At 43.0% G+C, this 17,789-nt stretch overlaps 1 protein-coding gene across 1 annotated transcript; it reads left to right on the top strand.

The window, feature by feature from the left end:
- The first annotated feature begins 279 nt into the window (after window positions 1–279).
- Window positions 280–8,873, top strand: PPP1R15B (protein phosphatase 1 regulatory subunit 15B). Its single transcript, XM_082228611.1, has 2 exons — window positions 280–2,013; window positions 6,044–8,873. The coding sequence occupies exons 1-2, from the start codon at window positions 748–750 to the stop codon at window positions 6,233–6,235; spliced, it is 1,458 nt and encodes a 485-aa protein (XP_082084737.1). The 5' UTR covers window positions 280–747; the 3' UTR covers window positions 6,236–8,873.
- Window positions 8,874–17,789: the final 8,916 nt, after the last annotated feature.

Below are 17,789 nucleotides of genomic sequence, written 5' to 3'. Positions count from 1 at the left end.
GTTTAGGGAATGACATGGTTTGTAGTGCAGAAACATCTGGAGGGCCCCGGCTTGGAGAAGGCTGCTAAATAGTATGATTTCTGAGGTAAGTAACTGGGAGGTGTTTCCTCTTCCTCCTTGATCTTCATTTCTTTTGAATGGAACTTTGCTAATAAGCTGCACCTCAACAGGTATGAAGCGCCTTTAAAAAACAAAAACGTTGCTGAATGTTTCTATAACCCTCTAATAATTTAGAGGAGCAACCGGCTGATGCAATCGCTCGCCTGCGCCAGCGCTCAGTCACCAAAGTGCGCTCGCTCGCTCTCCCTCGAGGGAGGCGGAGCCACGAGTGTGCAGGGAACCAATCGCGAGCCGTCGACTGCTATCTAGCTTCCCCGGATGTTACTCGAAGCACCACCCGGCCTTTAATCTTCCCTTTTCAGGTGACAAGAAGAGACGCTTCTTTCGCTTCCGCGCTTGCTGAGGGGGCTGCGTGTGCGCCTGCGCTCGGTAAAGGAGGGGGTCTTCCCGCCCAGCGGCCTAACCGCTGCGCCCTTCTCTCGCCGCCATCTTGTTCCTCTCGCTTCAAACCAGCGACAAATCCAGTCCCGAAGCGGTCGCCGGTCTCCGCCGGGAAGGAACATGGCGTGGCCCAAGCCGGGGAGAAGCCACCGCCGCGTCCTCAGCCATCCCCGAAAGGCCTCCGGAGCGGCCGGGCGACGCGGGGCTGAAGCGCTGAGGTGAGCAGCCCTGGGCGCACCCGTCACCATGGAGCCGAGCCGGGAGCGGGAGCAGGCGGCCCCTCGCCTCGGCGCTCGCCCGACCGCCTTGCCGCCGCAGCCGGAGGCCGACGCCCCGTTCTCGCTGCTGCGGCTCTTCTCGCAGCTGCTGCAGCGCCTCGTGCCGGGCCAGGCCGCTCCGCTCTTCTGGCTCCAGTCGGAGGCCCACGCCACAGGGCTGCCGCCGCTGATCGCCGTCCAGCACCAGCTGCGCCTGGTCGCCTCCTCCTCCTCCACCTACGTGCTCGGCGCGGCAGACAAGGGCTCGCTGCCGGGCCCTCTCAGCGCTGCTTGGGAGGAGCTGCCCGAGCCCCGCTCCGCGCTCTCCAAGCTCCCCGAGATCCTCCAGCAGGTGCATCTGCGCGGGAGCAAGGCCGGGCTCGGCGCGCAGGACCCCGACGGCGGCTACTATAGCTTGGAGGTAGAGGAGCAGCAGCAGCAGCAGCGGGACTCCTGGGCCCCGAGAGACTCGTTGCCTGCGGATGGCCGTGAGGAGGAAGCTCAGGAGCACCCAGGCTCCGGAGATGCCTGCGGGCGTCCTGGTGCGGGGGATCCGTGCGGGGAGGACGGTCTTTCCGAGGCCCCTTCCGACTCGGACATAGAGCAAGATATCCCTGCGGTGACTAGGCCCGCGTGCCCTAACAAACTGATCGATTACATCCTAGGGGGTGCTTGCAGCGGGGAGGAGAGCGATGGGGAGGAAGAAGGCTCGGGCGGTGAAGAGGATGAAGATGACGACGATGACGGGTTTGACAGCGAAGGCTCCCTTTCCGAATCCGATGCCGCCAGCCAGGATGGGGAAAACATTCACTTGTGGAACTCCTTTTGTAGCCTGGACCCTTACGATCCTCGGAATTTCACAGCAGCTGTTCGAACTGCTGGGAACACACCCGAGGAAGCGCCTCCTGTTGAGTCAGAGGAGGTGGAGGATACTTCCTCGTGGACTGAAAGTTCCTGGGAGGAAGATGAGTGGGAGTCCAGCAGCGTGGATGAATCGGAGAACTTGAAATTGTGGAACTCTTTCTGTAACGCTGAGGATCCTTACAACCCTTTCAACTTCAAGGCACAGTTTCAGACTGCAGAAAAGAAAGGGAAAAGTGGCTTGAAAGGACCGACAGGGACCGGCCTTGGACCCTCTCAGTGTAGCATCTTACTTAGCTGTCAGGTGCACCTGATCGGTAACAGAGACACTGAGGTTACGGAAAATGTGAAGCATGGTGTCCTTTCTAGAGGAAAGTGTAAGAAGAAGAAAAAGGTATGTTTTACATTGGTTTATTATGCAAGCAGGAGGTGCCATTTAAATATATATGTGTATCCTTCCCAATTGACCTGTAGAGTGGCTTACCACAGAGCTAAACATATGGCTGTAGGGGGTTGTACTAGATAACCCTCAGGGTCCCTTCCAGCTCTACAATACTATGATTCTATACCAAAGTAAGTTCTGGGAGGCCTACAACAGTAATAGAGAAACTGGCCTTCCATATGTTTTGGACTACAACTCTCATCAGCCCCAACCAGCTTGGCTAGAAGTCAGGGATGATGGAGTGGTAGTTGAATGACATCTGTAGAGGTGCAAGTTCCCCATTACTGAACTATGACCTAAATTACTAAAGTTATGGTGTCACACTGTGGTAATTCCTGGCATAGCTGACTTGTTTTTTCTACTTCTTTGAAATTATTGTTCCTAAAATAGTACACTCTTTTTTTGCCCAGGACTGAGCTTAAAATAGGGTATCAAGTTGGGTATCACAAATTGGCTATCATGGGGCCAGGATAAATTTCCATAGAACTGCTTTGTAGATTAATTAATCCTGTGGCTGGAATAAGAATGTAAAATGCCTTGCAAGAATTTGTCTTTCTCTTCCGCTTGCAGCACACATTGTGAAATCAAATTAGGGAGCACTGTATGTATTGGGGCATGGGATACATGTTATACCATGTTTCTTAGAAGAATGGAGATTTCCTCCAAAGCTAGCATTACACCAACAATGCAAGTTAGTACTAAAATTACAAAGCTGTACATGAAGGGGTTAGATTTGTTTCAAAGTGATTTATGCTTACTTATTTGTTTCAAAGTGATTTATGCTTACTTATTTCCACTTCTGTACTTGCCTTGCATTTCAGAACTTCCCTTCATTGCATTGTATCATATTGTAGATTCTGTAAGAATGGGGAGTTGACTCATGGGTGACAGGCTCCATGTGACTGGCAGGAGTTGTGCACCCTCTACTTTCAGTCACAATTCAGCCACTCTGTTTTATCCTAAACTCCATTCTCTCCTCGCCTTCCCTTGATAAATCCCATTGATTTATGTGAAACAAAGCTAGAAATGCTTTGAAGTAGTGCAAGTGTGGGCCTCCTTGTGCACCAGTCTGTTCTTTCAAGCCTCCAGTCTGTTTGGGCTAACAATGATTAGCTGCCATGGCTTTCTGAGGAATTTAATACAATTACTTGACTCATGCTTTGTTTGCTTAATGTTGTTCTGTCACCTAGCTTTCCTAGGAGAATGCTGTAGTGCAAAATTATTGTTAATCCTCTTGAATACTTAAATTTAGCACTGTTCAATGTAGAAACCTCAGAAAGTAGAACTCTTCTGTGACACATTAGAATGCAGTATCCATCTGTGTAGTCATGTTTGAAACAGTCTGTTTTGCTGTAGTTATTTGTGCTGCTCAGCAAAATAGCTAGCAAGTGCATGTAATTGCAGCAGAATAAACACTTTCAGGGTCTTCAGAACTGACAAATACATTGTGTGTTTTTAAATCAGGAAACTTACTCTATTTAGGAATGGGGCAAGTGGCCTTAAGCTAGGACAAGCTGGAACTTTCCATTCATTTAGTTGTGTTGCTAATTGTTTATGCGTTCCCCATGATGTACTACCTTAAAATTCATTGTACAGTTAGAACAAAATCAGGATAATTATCACAAACCTTCTGTTGTTTTCTTTATTTAAAAGGGAGTATTTATAATTAGATCAAAATTCTATTCTAGGCAATGGCTATAACTTTTAGTTTTTAATCCTTCTTTTTCTCCAAGTAGCTCAAGTGCATGGTTCCTCCTAATTTATATTATATTTCATTTATATTATCCTGTTACACAGAGAGAGTGATCAACCCAGTCTTCATAGGCCTAGTTTTGCAGCCTACACTTGTTTTTTTTCCTGACTCCTGTTATAAAGTGAGGGGGTTGGACTAGATGACCTCCTGGTCCCTTCCAACTTTACAAGTCTACGATTCTATGAAAATATAGGTAGACTATGCAATAACATGAGAATGATAAAGTGGTTAATAAGCTATTCTAAAATCTGCACAATTTAAGTAAAACTCTGTGACCCTGATGTGCCACTTGAGCTTTCGTTTGCATTAATGTCAGTGTTCTCCTGAGAGATTTATGTTGTGGGTGTCATAGGCTGCAATCCAAGCCCCCTTTGTGGCTGGCTTGGGTGGGTGAAGGATGTTGGACTGGGTGGAGACATCTCTTCAGCTAACCCTGCTGGCATGGTGCTAACCCTGCTGACATGGCTACAGAGAGGGGTTGAAGGGCTGTCACATGACAGCATTTGACTGATTTAGGTGTGAATGCAACACCTTGTCACAACAGCTTGTCTGTCCCTTCCACTTCGGTTCTGAGCCAAGGTTGGCATTGCCTTGCCCAGCTGAACTTTGATATTAAGGATTGCAATACAGTTAGGAACTAAGGGATGTTTAGCAAAAAATATGCATAATAACTCATGGTGTCTAGATATACATGGATTACCTTTCTGTTAACCAAACATAGAATTTCAGAAATCCCTGGAGTGGTGAAATTACACATTTTAACTCAACCTTCCCTGTAAATCGCTCACAGTGACTTCTCTCAAAACAAATTCAACCCCCTTGTGTATTTCTTTCTAGTGACACAGTAAACGAACAAGGATCTGTGTGCAATATATACCTTAATGTTACATGACCTGGTAATGGTGCCCTGGAGGATACCTTGGAATGATGTAAATGGCAAGAAAGCATAAAGCAGAGGCAGAAGCTGATGTAACTATCTAGGATTCTTGTGTCTCACTTTTTGAATGAAGATTATTATAAACTTTAAGGGACCTGATATTATAAAATATGTATGGGTGTGTATTACATGCTCTAATCTTGACAGATTAAGGAATTCAAGTATTAAATTCATAATTTCTAGCTGTAAAATTGCCTAACTAATAGTTGATTAAGACTGCTTAACAAGCAGTGTTTGCAGTGCTGTTTAAAGAGAAGGGGGAAAGGGGAAGCAGCCATGTTAGTCCTTAGAGAGAAATCCACAAGTAACACTAGGGTAATAACGTTATTAGGCCTAATTAAATGGTCACAGTAAAGTAAAAACCTTTCGGATTAATAAAAAATATTTATCAGAATGGGAAGGAAAAGACATTGCTTAGCAAGATGAAAAAGCCCTAGTCTGCACAGCAGTTCATAATAATAGACTGATTCCTTTGATGTATCTTGGACAGCCATACACAGTGGTACCTCTGTTTAAGAACAGCCCTGTTTACAAACTATTTGGTATAAAAACTCCGTAAAACCGGAAGTAGTGTTCCCGTTAGTGAACTTTACCTCGGTTTACGAACAGAAGCCGAACGGTGGAAGGGCACTGGCGACGGGAGGTCTCATTAGGGAAAGCGCGCCTTGGTTTAAGAATGGCTTTGGTTTAAGAATGGACTTCTGAAACGGATTAAGTTTGTAAACTGAGGTACCACTGTAGTCATAAATGTTTTTAATAAATGGTCTCTTCTGACACAGTTGATTCATACTGACCTTGGAAGGAGACCAACATTCGAGATTGGTCCTGTGTGTTCGTCTATAGTTCTGTGAGTGCATTTTTGTCAAGCTGGGGAAAGATTTCATAACACATCAGAATTTAAATGTGAGCTGTGCTGACTTCCATCATATGACGTCTGGAAACTTCCTTCATAACTATCTGCAAGTAGGTGTGGCTTGGCCAAAATGGCCTTGTGGATCAAATGGAAAGGCCCGGCAAGCCTAATTAAAACAGCAGGCCAGCGGTTCAGTATTGTTCATGGCTGCTATCCATTGTGCCCCTTAACCCACAAGCACTGATCTCTTTAATACACATGAAAATGAATAAAATGTATTGCACAAATTTCACAGTTTAGTCCTCTCACCTAGGTGATAAATACTTGGTAACTGCGTATTTATGTTTTTCCTTTACTGTGCTTTAAAAACAAATGTAGAATTAAAATAGATGCTATTTAAATGCAAGTTGATTATTTGATCTAACTTTGTCTCATGTAGGTGACCTTCCTTGAAGAAGTTACTGAGTATTATGTGAGCAATGAGGAAGATCGGAAAGGACCCTGGGAAGAATTTGCACGTGATGGGTGCCGGTTCCATAAACGAATTCAAGAAACTGAGGCTGCTATTGGATATTGCTTAACAATGGAGCACAGGCAGCGAATATTTAATAGACTCCAGGAAATGTTGTGAAATTATGTTTTCTAGCACCTTAATAAAGTATAAAAATAAAAGGGTAATGCATTTTAATGACACATGAGCTTCTTATTAAAATGGCAGCTGCCTACATGGTGTAAAAGTTGGGGGGCAGTAGTAATTTAATGCTGCATCTCAGTACTCTGCAACAGATAATGCTGTATGTGTATGGATGCAGGCTCCATTTGGTATCATCAGGCATGATTAGTGCATAACTGTTCCCTTCTAAAGCCAAGTGTATCTGCTTTGGCAGAAGCCAATCCAGAGATGCTTCTCTCTGCATGTGCAAAGAGTGCTCTCTCACATATAAGACAGACAAATGTATGAGTGTGGATTTTTTGCACTTTTTAAAAGGGAAAATATTTTGAAGTATATTTATTGGGTTTGGAACCCATCAATGCAGTTCTGATTTAAAGTTTGCATATTGCAGTCTATTCTTTTTTATTTAGAGCTTGTGTATAATAGAAATTGCAAATCTTATAATAGTACAGTGGTACCTCGGGTTGCAGACGCTTCAGGTTACGTGAATTCGGATTGCGCACCGCGCTGAACCCGGAAGTACCGGAACGGGTTACTTCCGGGTTTCGGCACTCACAAATGCACAAAGGCACTGAATCGCAACCCGTGTGTGCGCAGACATGGTGCTGTGGGTTGCGAACGTGCCTTCCACACGGATCACATTCGCAGCCCGGGGTTCCACTGTATATCATTCTTGAATCAAACATTACCCATCCTATATGTATGTATTTCTCATACAGTCTCTAATGTTCAAAAAGACAAGAATGATACATGTTTGTTACATCTTTAGTTTTAAAGTATTTGCTTGTTCCAAGTCATTTGCAATAATCTGCCTCTCAAACTGTACCATACTTGTCTCTTATGATCAACAACCTGGATTTAGGCTGCTGAAAGAAGGTAACTGTAGTGTCACTCTTAAGAATGGATTGCTTAAATTCTAAGACAGTTCTGCTTATACTTCTTGGACAGTGCCCAGCTAACACATCCTGTTAGTGCAAGGAATTCTGCTTATATAATAGGATTTCCCCCCCTCCTCCCCCACCTAATGCCATCTCCAAATTACACTGGAGGGTTGGGGGAACCCCTACAACAGATTTAGGGGGCAGTATCATTGGCACAAGTGGAAATTCTTACACTGATGGGACTGTGGCATAGCATTCCTTTGGCTACAACCCCAATTCACACAGGCACCTATAATCAGCTGAGCACTGTGGAAAGAATAAAGCAAGATGTTAATTTGATTAGTGTCTGCTCTAGTACACAGATATATCTACACTCATAGTAAATAGGATTTAGTCATTAACAATTTGTAATTCCCATCAGCTATGATGTTTACAAAAAATCAGTATTAATGCAATTGTTCACAATAGCATCATAACTGGTTGTAAGTCTAATTCAGCAGCTAATTCTTAATGCATTCATGTGATTTGGGATGCATCACGTTATGTAGCTATTGGTCAAAAATTCTGTTTGTGTTACCAAGAGTTGGATGCGTGTTTGCATTACAAACAATGACTTCATGGCCTAGATAAAATAGCTCAGAGTCCAGAGATTTTGGAGTAAAGCTCAGTAGGCTTCTCTTAATAGTTCAACTAAAAATAGTGCTCTGTTCCTTCTGATTTAAAGCCACACAAACATTAATTGGAACCATTTTGCCCTATTTATACCCTGAACTTTTTCAGTTGTAAATTCTAATTGGATAAGCAGTTCTCTTTACAAAAATAAATCAATACAATACACATGGAGGGAGGTGTTTCTGATACAGAGGTGTTTCTGATTTTTGATAGCTTTCATTCACAGTATGCTTTATTTTAGACAATGCTTATTTTGAAGTGGTATTTTTTAAGCAGGTTGAGTTGTCAGCAATGGCCTGCTGTAGAATTTCATTAATCGAACTGGATCTGTGCTATGACTGCAATCCTGTATACATTTCCCTGGGACTAAGTAAAATCTGAACTCTGGATTAGGCTAAATGAGGAGGGGCAAGGGAATCTTTCTCTTTTAAGGGCTGCATTCATTTGGTAATATGAGAATAGATGCTAGCAATATGTGTAGCCTCCCCCTTTTCTCTAGCAAAGTGCATCTCCCATCTCCCTGTGTTCAGCTCATTACAAAGTGGCAGGATCATCTTTCTATAGATTAATGGTTACACTGAAAATAGAAAATCTTCCCACTTTGATACTATTTTAATTACTGTTTTTTACTAGTCACCTGCAGAATACTGGGTAGAAAGGAGATTCTGGTTCTCAATTTGAAGCCATAAAAACAGGACAGCAGACTTCCTGAAATAGAATTAGTCCATTGTCTTTCTGTAGAAACATTTAATGGTGCTAAATGTGGCAATGAAGTATGTCTTTCAGCTCGTTTTCCCCCCTGAACAGCAAGTCATGAAAACCCACTACTTCTAAAACTTTAAATCAAAACCGTAATTGATCAGAATTTTATTTTTATATTGTTTTAGGAAGGCAAAGTTAAGAGCCAGATAACCTTTCACTTTATACAGATTTAAGTGAATTTGATTGTATCTCATTGGGATTTTATATTTAAAGTTATATTTCTGTATATAATAAAACAATTTCCAACTAATCTGTAAAAGTAATAAATACTTTGCAAGCTACTTTCCTGTTGTCTGGACTATTGATATATAGCTCCTGTAATGGAAGAATGGGGGCAACTGGTGGTTTCAGAGCTGTGCATTGCCTATGGAAAAACACTTATATACTATACAATATACTGTATAAAAACTAGTATTTGGGAATCGGCACAACAGCTTATTTAGTATTAATAATGAGTGTGTTATTAAGTTTGGTTCCATTCCCTCCCTCCCTCCCACCAATTGATTGGTTGTGTGGGACCTTCAGCTAGGCCTTGCTTTCCCTGTGCATATATCCCAACTGCCCAGATGGCTTTAACATGGATAAGTGGGATAAAAATGTGTCCTGTCCTCTATGACTGTCTTCCTAGACATGCCACTTTCAATACCATGTTGTTCACTTTTCTCCTCTCCACTAACCTGCCCATCTCTGATCATATCAAAGAAGAAGCAGTTCAGTCTCCTTGTGGCAGTCATGTTGTGAGCACTGCCTCTGAAGAGGTGGGGAAAACAATGAATCTGCTAGTTAAGCCAAATGAAATGCTACAAAATTTGCCAATAACTCTATAAGTCCTCTAGAAGGCACGTTAAACTTAGGACCAGTTTGGTACAGTGGTCCAAGAGTCAAGACTAGGAGCTGGGAGAGCAGGCTTCCAATTCCCACTCGGTCAGGAAGCTTACTGGGTGGCCTTGAGCCAGTCACTGCCTGTCAGCCTAACCTACCTCCCTGGGATTGTGAGGATAAAAGAAGGGGTGGGGTGACGCATGTACATCTTCTTGAGCTGCTTAGAGGAAAGGTTGAGACAAGATGACCCTTGGGGTCCCTTCCAACTCGACAGTTCTATGATTCTATAATATAGAAGGAGCTTTAAATTGACCAAAGTAGCAGAACTGAGATCAGCAAAAAGTCTGAGGTTTAGGAAATTGTTTCTGTGTAGGAATGGTGAATTACACACTTGGATTTGTAGGAGCATATTTGTCATATCCAGAATAGGTTGGCGCTTCCTGCTGAGTGTACACTGATGGCAGACTCAGGTTTGCTACAATGTAGTAGTAGTAATAATAATAATAATAATAATAAATAATTTATACCCAGCCACTCTGGGCAGCTTCCAACAAAATATTAAAATAGTGTGTCAAACATTAAAAGCTTACCTAAGCAGAACTACCTTCAGATGTCTTCTAAAAGTCTGGTAGTTGTTTTTCTCTTTGACATCTGGTGAGAGGGCGTTCCACAGGGCAGGTGCCACTGAGAAGGCCCTCTGTCTGGTTCCCTGTAACTTGGCTTCTCTCAGTCAGAGAACTGTCAGAAGGCCCTCGGCACTGGACCTCAATGTCCGGGCGGAATGATGGGGATGGAGACGCTCCTTCAGGTGTACTGGGCCAAGGCCGTTTAAGGCTTTAAAGGTCAGCACCAACACTTTGAATTGTGCTCAGAAACATACTGGGAGCATTGTAGGTCTTTCAAGACTGGTGTTATGTGGTCTTGGTGGCCGCCCCCAGTCACAAGTCTAGCTACTGCATTCTGGATTAGTTGTACAGTAGTTGTAATGTGTGAAATGTCCCAAGATGCTGAAAAACTGGAATGGCAGAATATGGGAACCAAGGAAGGGAAAGGGTTATTCCAATCTATGTTCATCACAAGCCTTCATAAAGCATGATCTCAAGGGAATAAAAACACCATGCACACACAAAGCATTGTAAGGCTGAAAGCTAGATTTGGTGCGGTTTGTGTATCTAAGGGTGAAAATGACTATGTCCACAAGGTGGCAATAGCCACCTTTTAGTTACAAAATCCAGTGCTGATGCTCTCCCTAGAGAGGTTCACCTGGCGCCTTTAGGTGTCAGGTGAAAATGTTCCTCTTCAGGAAGGCCTTTAGCTGGTTACCATCCAATACCCTTTTAAATGTGGGAGTGGGGAATTCTTGATTTGTTTTTGCTCTTATTTTTATTATTTATTCTACAGATGAAGAACAGTATACAAATTTAATAAATAAATAAAAAATCTTAAAAGCAACCAAGTAGGTTCGAGATCCTAGGAGGGTATTATCAAACACTAAATATATATGAAAATACGAGTGCTCTAAAACTACCATCTTGCAATTCCTATGATGTTGCTGAGAAAGGCAGAAGCCAAAAGGTTTAACTAAACAATTGCAAATCTGTCTCCGTGCGGTCATTCACATATAAATATTCATGCCTTTTAAAAAACAAGCTGATTTTTATTGTTTTCCAATAAACATTAACATCAAATTTAGTTAACAACAGCAACATCAAACACTAAGAAGAAGAATGTTCAGTTCATTCATGAGCTCCAGAAATATTCCGACAACCATGGACGTAGCTTTGTGCATCAACATTTCCACACAGTGGTGGACTTTAAGTCATTAGGAACCATAATTCTGACGATACCACAACATGTCTTGCTGGGGGCAGTGACTAAGTACTATGTATACCTTACCTACCAGCCAGAACACACAACATTAACCCATCGTCTCCTATGCTAACTTGGAGGTGGACTTTTTCGCTGGTAGTACCAGGGTGGTGGAATGGTCTCACTGCTGAAATATGAGAAGTCCCATCTGCTGGCTCTGGAAGACACACCTGTTTAGACAAGCATTCCTCTGATTGCCTGACTTGAACCTCCTGTTTTAATTGCTGTTTTAACTTTTTAAATTGTTGTGTTGTTTAAACTGGGTTGTTATAATTGCATATTTTAGTCGTGCATGGCTATTTTTATGTTTTGATGAAATTGCTTCATTTGGCATTTTAAATTTTGTGTGCTCATATTTTTTTGTAACTGGCTTTATGCTTGAAAACTGCTTAGAAGCCTCCTTGACAGTTAAGTGATATATTAATTAACAAATAGCAACAGCACAGTCGGGCCCTGCAATATGACTGCATTTGCTCCAGCCCTTCAGAAGAGTTGCCTTGTACAGAACTGGTGCAGCAGAGAAAGTAACAGAATCAGTAGGTAACACTTGTCACCTACTTATCTAAAACCTCTCCAGCTGCATCGTCAAAGCCTTACAGCTCTACTCTTAAATGACCCTCCCTTTCACGGGTTTTGCTTAAAGACAAGCCCCTCCCTCCCCCATTTACTTGCACATGGGTCACTAACTGGAAATGCAAAACCAGGAACAAGCCCTGCAACTAACTACACCCCCTGCCTTTACTTGAAAAATACTACCACAGGACCTGCAGCATCAATAGCTCCTTAACTTCAACATCTTCTAGCATGTAAATTATGGTCTGTCCGCTCTGTACTTTCAAAAGAAGACTCTTGCTTGAAGCTACTGAGTTGGAAATCATCTGCTAATTTGACACTGAGGAACTTTGAACCCAAGAGATGTCCTATGAATTGTTGTACCACTACGGAAATGATCCTCTTTCTTCAACGTGCTATGTCTGTTCATCACCAGCAGAGGGTGAGTCATACCTATGTTGAATGGCTCTTCTCTCCACTCATTCTCTGTTTAGTAACATGGAACGCTTCTTGCCATCACAAATGAATGGTTGAGGCCAGTTAGCAAATCTTCCTCCTTCTCTTGGCATGGTGTGTGTGTGTGTGTGTGTGTGTGTGTGTGTGTGTATAAGATTAGAGCTTTTGGTTTATTCTCTTCGTCACCTATTGCGGAAGCACCCTTTCAGTGGTTGACAAACAAGTCCAGTTAGCCACTTGCTGTCGTCATCTTCCAATTCAATCTGGTCCAGTCTCTTCTTCCTTCTAAGTGCTGGGCTGCACCAGTCTTATTGTTAAGAGAAACCTCACCCTGACACTTGCTCATTCTTGAGAACTCGCTCATTCTTCCTCACACCCTTGCCACAACCTAACCCTTTAAATAATGAAGAGCTTGCTCCACAACCCACATGCCATGAAAGTGAATAGGCCAGATATGAAAATGCCTTGTGCTCATGAGGAGCTGAGCAACATTTTAAGAAGACATTGACTTGCATTGAGTCAGATAGGCTTGCCATATTTCAAAAAAGTAAAATTCCTGACACCCACAAAGTTGTTGAGCTTCTTTAAGGAAACTGGTGATTTTAAGCATTTTGAGCTGTTTCCAATACTTTTTCTATTGCGGTGCCATACACCTGGGTTTTCCCTGGCATTTTGCCAGTTTGGCAAAATTCCCCTTGATGCCATTTTTACACCCCAAAATCAGGACATGTCAGGAATTTTCCTGACATATGGCAAGCCTAGAGTCACAGCTGATGTCAAATTACTAGAATAGGGCTCACTGATTTGGCATTCCACAGTGGTACAAGCAATGAAAAAGTCCACCTCCATGTTAGCATAGGAGCAGCGGCAGATTTTAAGCTTTCAAATTTCAGCTGTGCCCTGTAGAACACCAAAATTTGGTGCCCCAACCTCTCGCCTTCCATTTTAAGTCATTGTTGCAGCCCCCCCACCCATGGTGCCCTCTCCTCTCAGTGCCCAGTGCAGGCAAACCAGTTGTGCTCCCGTAAATCCACTTCTGATAGGAGACATTGTGTATATTGTGTGTGGGTGTAACCGTCACTGATATGAGAATGTGGACTGATATGAACGACATAATTGCACAGTTCTCCTGCTGTGTGAAGTGGTCCAGATTCAGGTCGATAGTGAGCTTTCTAGGTAATGCATTTAGGTTGCTATTAATTACATTGATATCCAATTTGTTCTCTGAGTTACTCAACATAATGTACATTTTTATCTCCCACTGTTTTACACTCACAGCAACCCTGTTTGGTAGGTCAAGCGGAGGGCTTGTAACAGGCCCAAGGATAACCTGTGAGCTTCAAGGCTGGGTCAGGGTTTGAACCTGGATCTCCCCAGTCCTGGTCTAACAGTCTAACCACTTTGCCTCATGGCCTCTCTGGACCTCTCCACATCAGTGCGACTAAACTGCTTAAACAAACCAAAAGCAACAAAATAGATATGTTTTTGTCCTTGCATTTCTATATGAGTTGAACTATAACAGCACACACAAAGAATGTGTCAAAGTCCTTCACCATCCAATGTGTTGTTTACTCAGTACCGCCTCTTTGGTGTTGATATTGGATTAGATTAGGACACAGCTTCAGGGTGCATAATAAACATTAACCCTCCCCACTGATTCATCCTTGCTAATGCCCCTCTAGTTCCCCCCACTTTCAGCCAGGTTTCAGTGGTAAACTCAAGAGGACTTGGGGGCAGAAGTCCAAGACCCCACTCAGTAGAGGGTACTTAACCACACAGCAGGGCTGGTTTGTCATGTTTTGAAGTATGTGAAGTATTATGTGTTACAATTTAAAGAGCCCACCCGCAAGACCACTAAGTTCAGTGGCTACCTACTGCACCACTACTATGGCTCACCTGGTTTATAAGCTTATCTGTTGGAAACCTCCTTCCTTAGAGGTTTTTAAGCAGAGGTTGGATGGCCATTGCCATGGATACTTTAGCTGAGATTCCTGCATCACACGGGGCTAGATTAGATGACCCTTTGGTCCCTTCCAACTCAAAGATTCTATGATCCTATGAAAACAGTAACAAAATAAATGAATAGAGGAGCATGGTGGGATTTATCAGAGAGACGCATTAATCCCACTGTTCCATGCACTACTTCTCTTCTGCAAATTCCCTCAGGTCCCCACTATTATGTTACAAGGAAAACATGGTGTTGTGATCCTTAGGTTTGCTTCAGAACAGGTAGTTCCACCATCAGGGCTTAAGGGCTACAATTGGAACACATCATGGCAGTTATCTCGTGCCTTTTAAACACACTTTTGTTGCACGCATGCTGTATTTTTTACATATGCTTATTATAAATTCAACATAAAGCATGAAGCATCTTAGGGGTCTTGAAAAGGCCTTGTATCACTCAGCACTGGCCTGTCTTTGTCAGGGTGGAGTGGGAAGAAGCAGCTCTCTTGATTTAATACTAGAATAGACACACCGTGACAGCCAAGCCTCAAGAGCCACCTGGTTCTGACTGGTGTATTCTTACTGGCAAAATTCTGCCTGTGCAAAGCCTTAGCCCTCCAGATGGCCAGTAAGAATTCAGAGTGCTTTCCATTGTTGTTGTTGTTTAGTCATTTAGTCCTGTCCGACTCTTCGTGACCCCACAGACCAGAGCACGCCAGGCACTCCTGTCTTCCACTGCCTCCTGCAGCTTGGTCAAACTTTCAATTGAACAATTGCAATTGACAGCCTTGCTGTGGTCTAAACCACTGAGCCTCTTGGGCTTGCTGATCAGAAGGTTGGTGGTTCGAATTCCCATGACAGGATGAGCTCCCGTTGCTTGATCCCTGCTCCTGCCAACCTAGCAGTTCGAAAGCATGCCAAAAAGTGCAAGTAGATAAATAGGTACCGCTCCGGTGGGAAGGTAAACTGTGTTTCCATGCACTGCTCTGGTTTTGGTGTTCCGTTGCGCCAGAAGCGGCTTAGTCATGCTGGCCACATGACCCGGAAAAACTGTCTGCAGACAAATGCCGGCTCCCTTGGCCTGTAAAGCGAGATGAGCGCCATAACCCCAGAGTCATCTGTGACTGGACATAACTGTCAGGGGTCTTTTACCTTTACCTTTTATTGCTGGCATAGTTGTGTAGGCAAAATGGGCATTGCGTGCATGCAGCATCATAGAGTCGTCACTCGGGCACGGTGCCATTCTGAAGATTTCATTACTCCGCCACTGCTCTTATTCACTCTCTCTTTGCAAATAACCTCAACTAGTTAAGGAAGTTACTCAAAGGAGCAAAACTCATCTGAAAGCATTTGCATAGCCAGCCTTGTAGAAAATGAAGCTTTGCTTTTGAAAATGTGTTTTTTGTTTTAAAGAGGTTGCTTTAAAAAAAGAAAGAAGCAGAATAGGATCAGGATGGATTATAAGATGATCCCTTGTACTGCTGATGTTGCAGAACCACTTATGAATTGCAGCTAAGCTAAAACAAGAAGGAGGGAATCTGTTCCAAAGGCAGCGTAGCTGCAATATTACTGGGTTTTGTTCTCTGTTTCTTGTATCTTTAAAAACATCACAGCAATTTAATTTGGCAAATGTTGTCATGAAAATTCATTCTTAAACCATAATCACAAACCAACAGTTTTGCTCTTATGGAGAAATGGTGCTAATATTGCCCCCCCACCCCCAGCAACCTGGTATGCTAGGCTGAGAGTGTGGGGTGATTGTGTTCTGATTTATAGTTATTCTAGAAGCAACAGTTGGACACCCAGATTTTGACAGCAGTCATTAGCTGCTAATGATCTAGAATGTGTAATGTGTGCGTGTTAGTTAATTGTATGTCTAGCATGTCTTAAGCAGAAATATCCATAAGGCAGTTTAGAAAGAAAAAGCCCCCCCCCCCACAACCATGTTGGAGTTAGTAATTAAAGAGAATTGTAGAGCAGATCAAATTGCAAAAACTGGTTTGTGAATAGGCATCTAGCCAACTTTAAAGAAACCCATCCAAAAGTGACAGTGTATGCCCAGTGTTAGAGGGATATTGGGGAGTTCTGAAATTTATAGTCTACCACTCATACAGAAAGGGACATGCTTCCCCTCTGATTAAAATTAAGGATGTGCTAAAGAGGGGAAAGGGTTAGCATATAATAGTATAACTGGAAGGGACCACAAGGGTCATCTAGTTCAACCCCCTGTAATGCAAGAATCTTTTGCCCAATATGGGGTTCAAACCCAGGACCCTGAGATTAAGAGTCTCATGTTTTACCAACTGAGCTATCCCAGCCAAAGGAATCCATGGAGCTAATATCCTGTTTCAAAATATGATACTTAAAAAAAGAATAGAGCTATTATGTACTCATCCATTAATCCTGACAATCACTTAGAACCTGTAGCAACTGGACATTTGAGTTTCCATTGGATAGGGGTTGAACCTAAAGCTCCACTGGTACAAGCTAAGCCTTGTTAATGCACTAAATAGGTGTGGGGACTTGGGGTAGTTCCTATGGAGCTTGCCATAGGGCTTAGTCACGTCCATGATACTACGTCAGTAACATTGCATGTAGACAGATGTTGGCAGGACTGGTTCTTAGTTTGGGTTATATGTCATCATGACTCATCATCTTTCTTTATTATCCTCGGTTCTATGAAACTGTGTACAGTTTTGAATGTGGGAATTTGTAAACCGTCAGTTAATGGACTCATGCAAAAGAGTGGTGTCCAAGATTTGGTACCCAAGTGGTATCTTTATTTCCACTGGGAAATGGGGCAACTGAGATTTGATACATATTCCTGGCCAGAAGCATCTGATATGATGGGGTGTTGCTGCTGCTGTGTTAACTGCTCCTTAGCTGGATCTTGCAGGGCAGGGGTGAGGTCACAGTTGTAGAGGTACACTGATAGCGACACTCCAGTGCGTCTGGCGGTGTGCCTACCCCATCCCAATAAACAGCAGCAATGTTTTGGTTTTTTTATTGGGTTTTATAAACAAGAATAATGTTATACAAATAAGTATACCAAGTTTTCTCATGTCATTTGTATATCACAAAAATAGCATAATAAATGTGGAAAATATCTACAACATATGTTTCATTATTAGTGGTCAATGTATAAGTTCTTGGTTTATGAACTGGAAGAAGAAGAAGAAGAAGAAGAAGAAGAAGAAGAAGAAGAAGAAGAAGAAGAAAAGAGGGGGAGTGGGATGGGGTGGTTATGCTTCTATTAGTCTACTTAGAGTGTGTGAGGGGTTGTGTCAGCGTTACTTATATGGGTTCTCTTACTATTCACTTGTTGTATTTCCTTGGTGGTGAGAGAGGTTGGGTGTGGCTTAGGGTGTGGTTGGTTGTCTTTGGTTGGCTGTAGTGAGAATTGTTTTTGTGTGTGAGCGGGGTGTGAGTGTATTGAATCAGCTTAGCCAGATTGATTTGTATGCTGTCGGGGGGGGGGGGATTTAACAGCAGCAATGTTGATGTCAGGAGGATGGGTCTTAAGCCATGCTCCCTCCCCAACTCTAAGTACTGCT

Source organism: Podarcis vaucheri (genome assembly GCF_965113315.1).
Source record: "Podarcis vaucheri genome assembly, chromosome: 6".
NCBI lineage: Eukaryota > Metazoa > Chordata > Lepidosauria > Squamata > Lacertidae > Podarcis > Podarcis vaucheri.
Note: the sequence above shows the minus strand (reverse complement) of the source record. Positions and strands in the feature narration are given on the sequence as shown.

What these genes read in the sequence shown, in the direction of transcription:
- PPP1R15B (XM_082228611.1), top strand. Translation starts at nt 748, where the DNA reads ATGGAGCCGAGCCGGGAGCGGGAGCAGGCGGCCCCTCGCCTCGGCGCT. An exon ending in AGTGTAAGAAGAAGAAAAAG is followed by an intron (nt 2,014 to 6,043) that starts GTATGTTTTACA and finishes TGTCTCATGTAG; the next exon opens with GTGACCTTCCTTGAAGAAGT.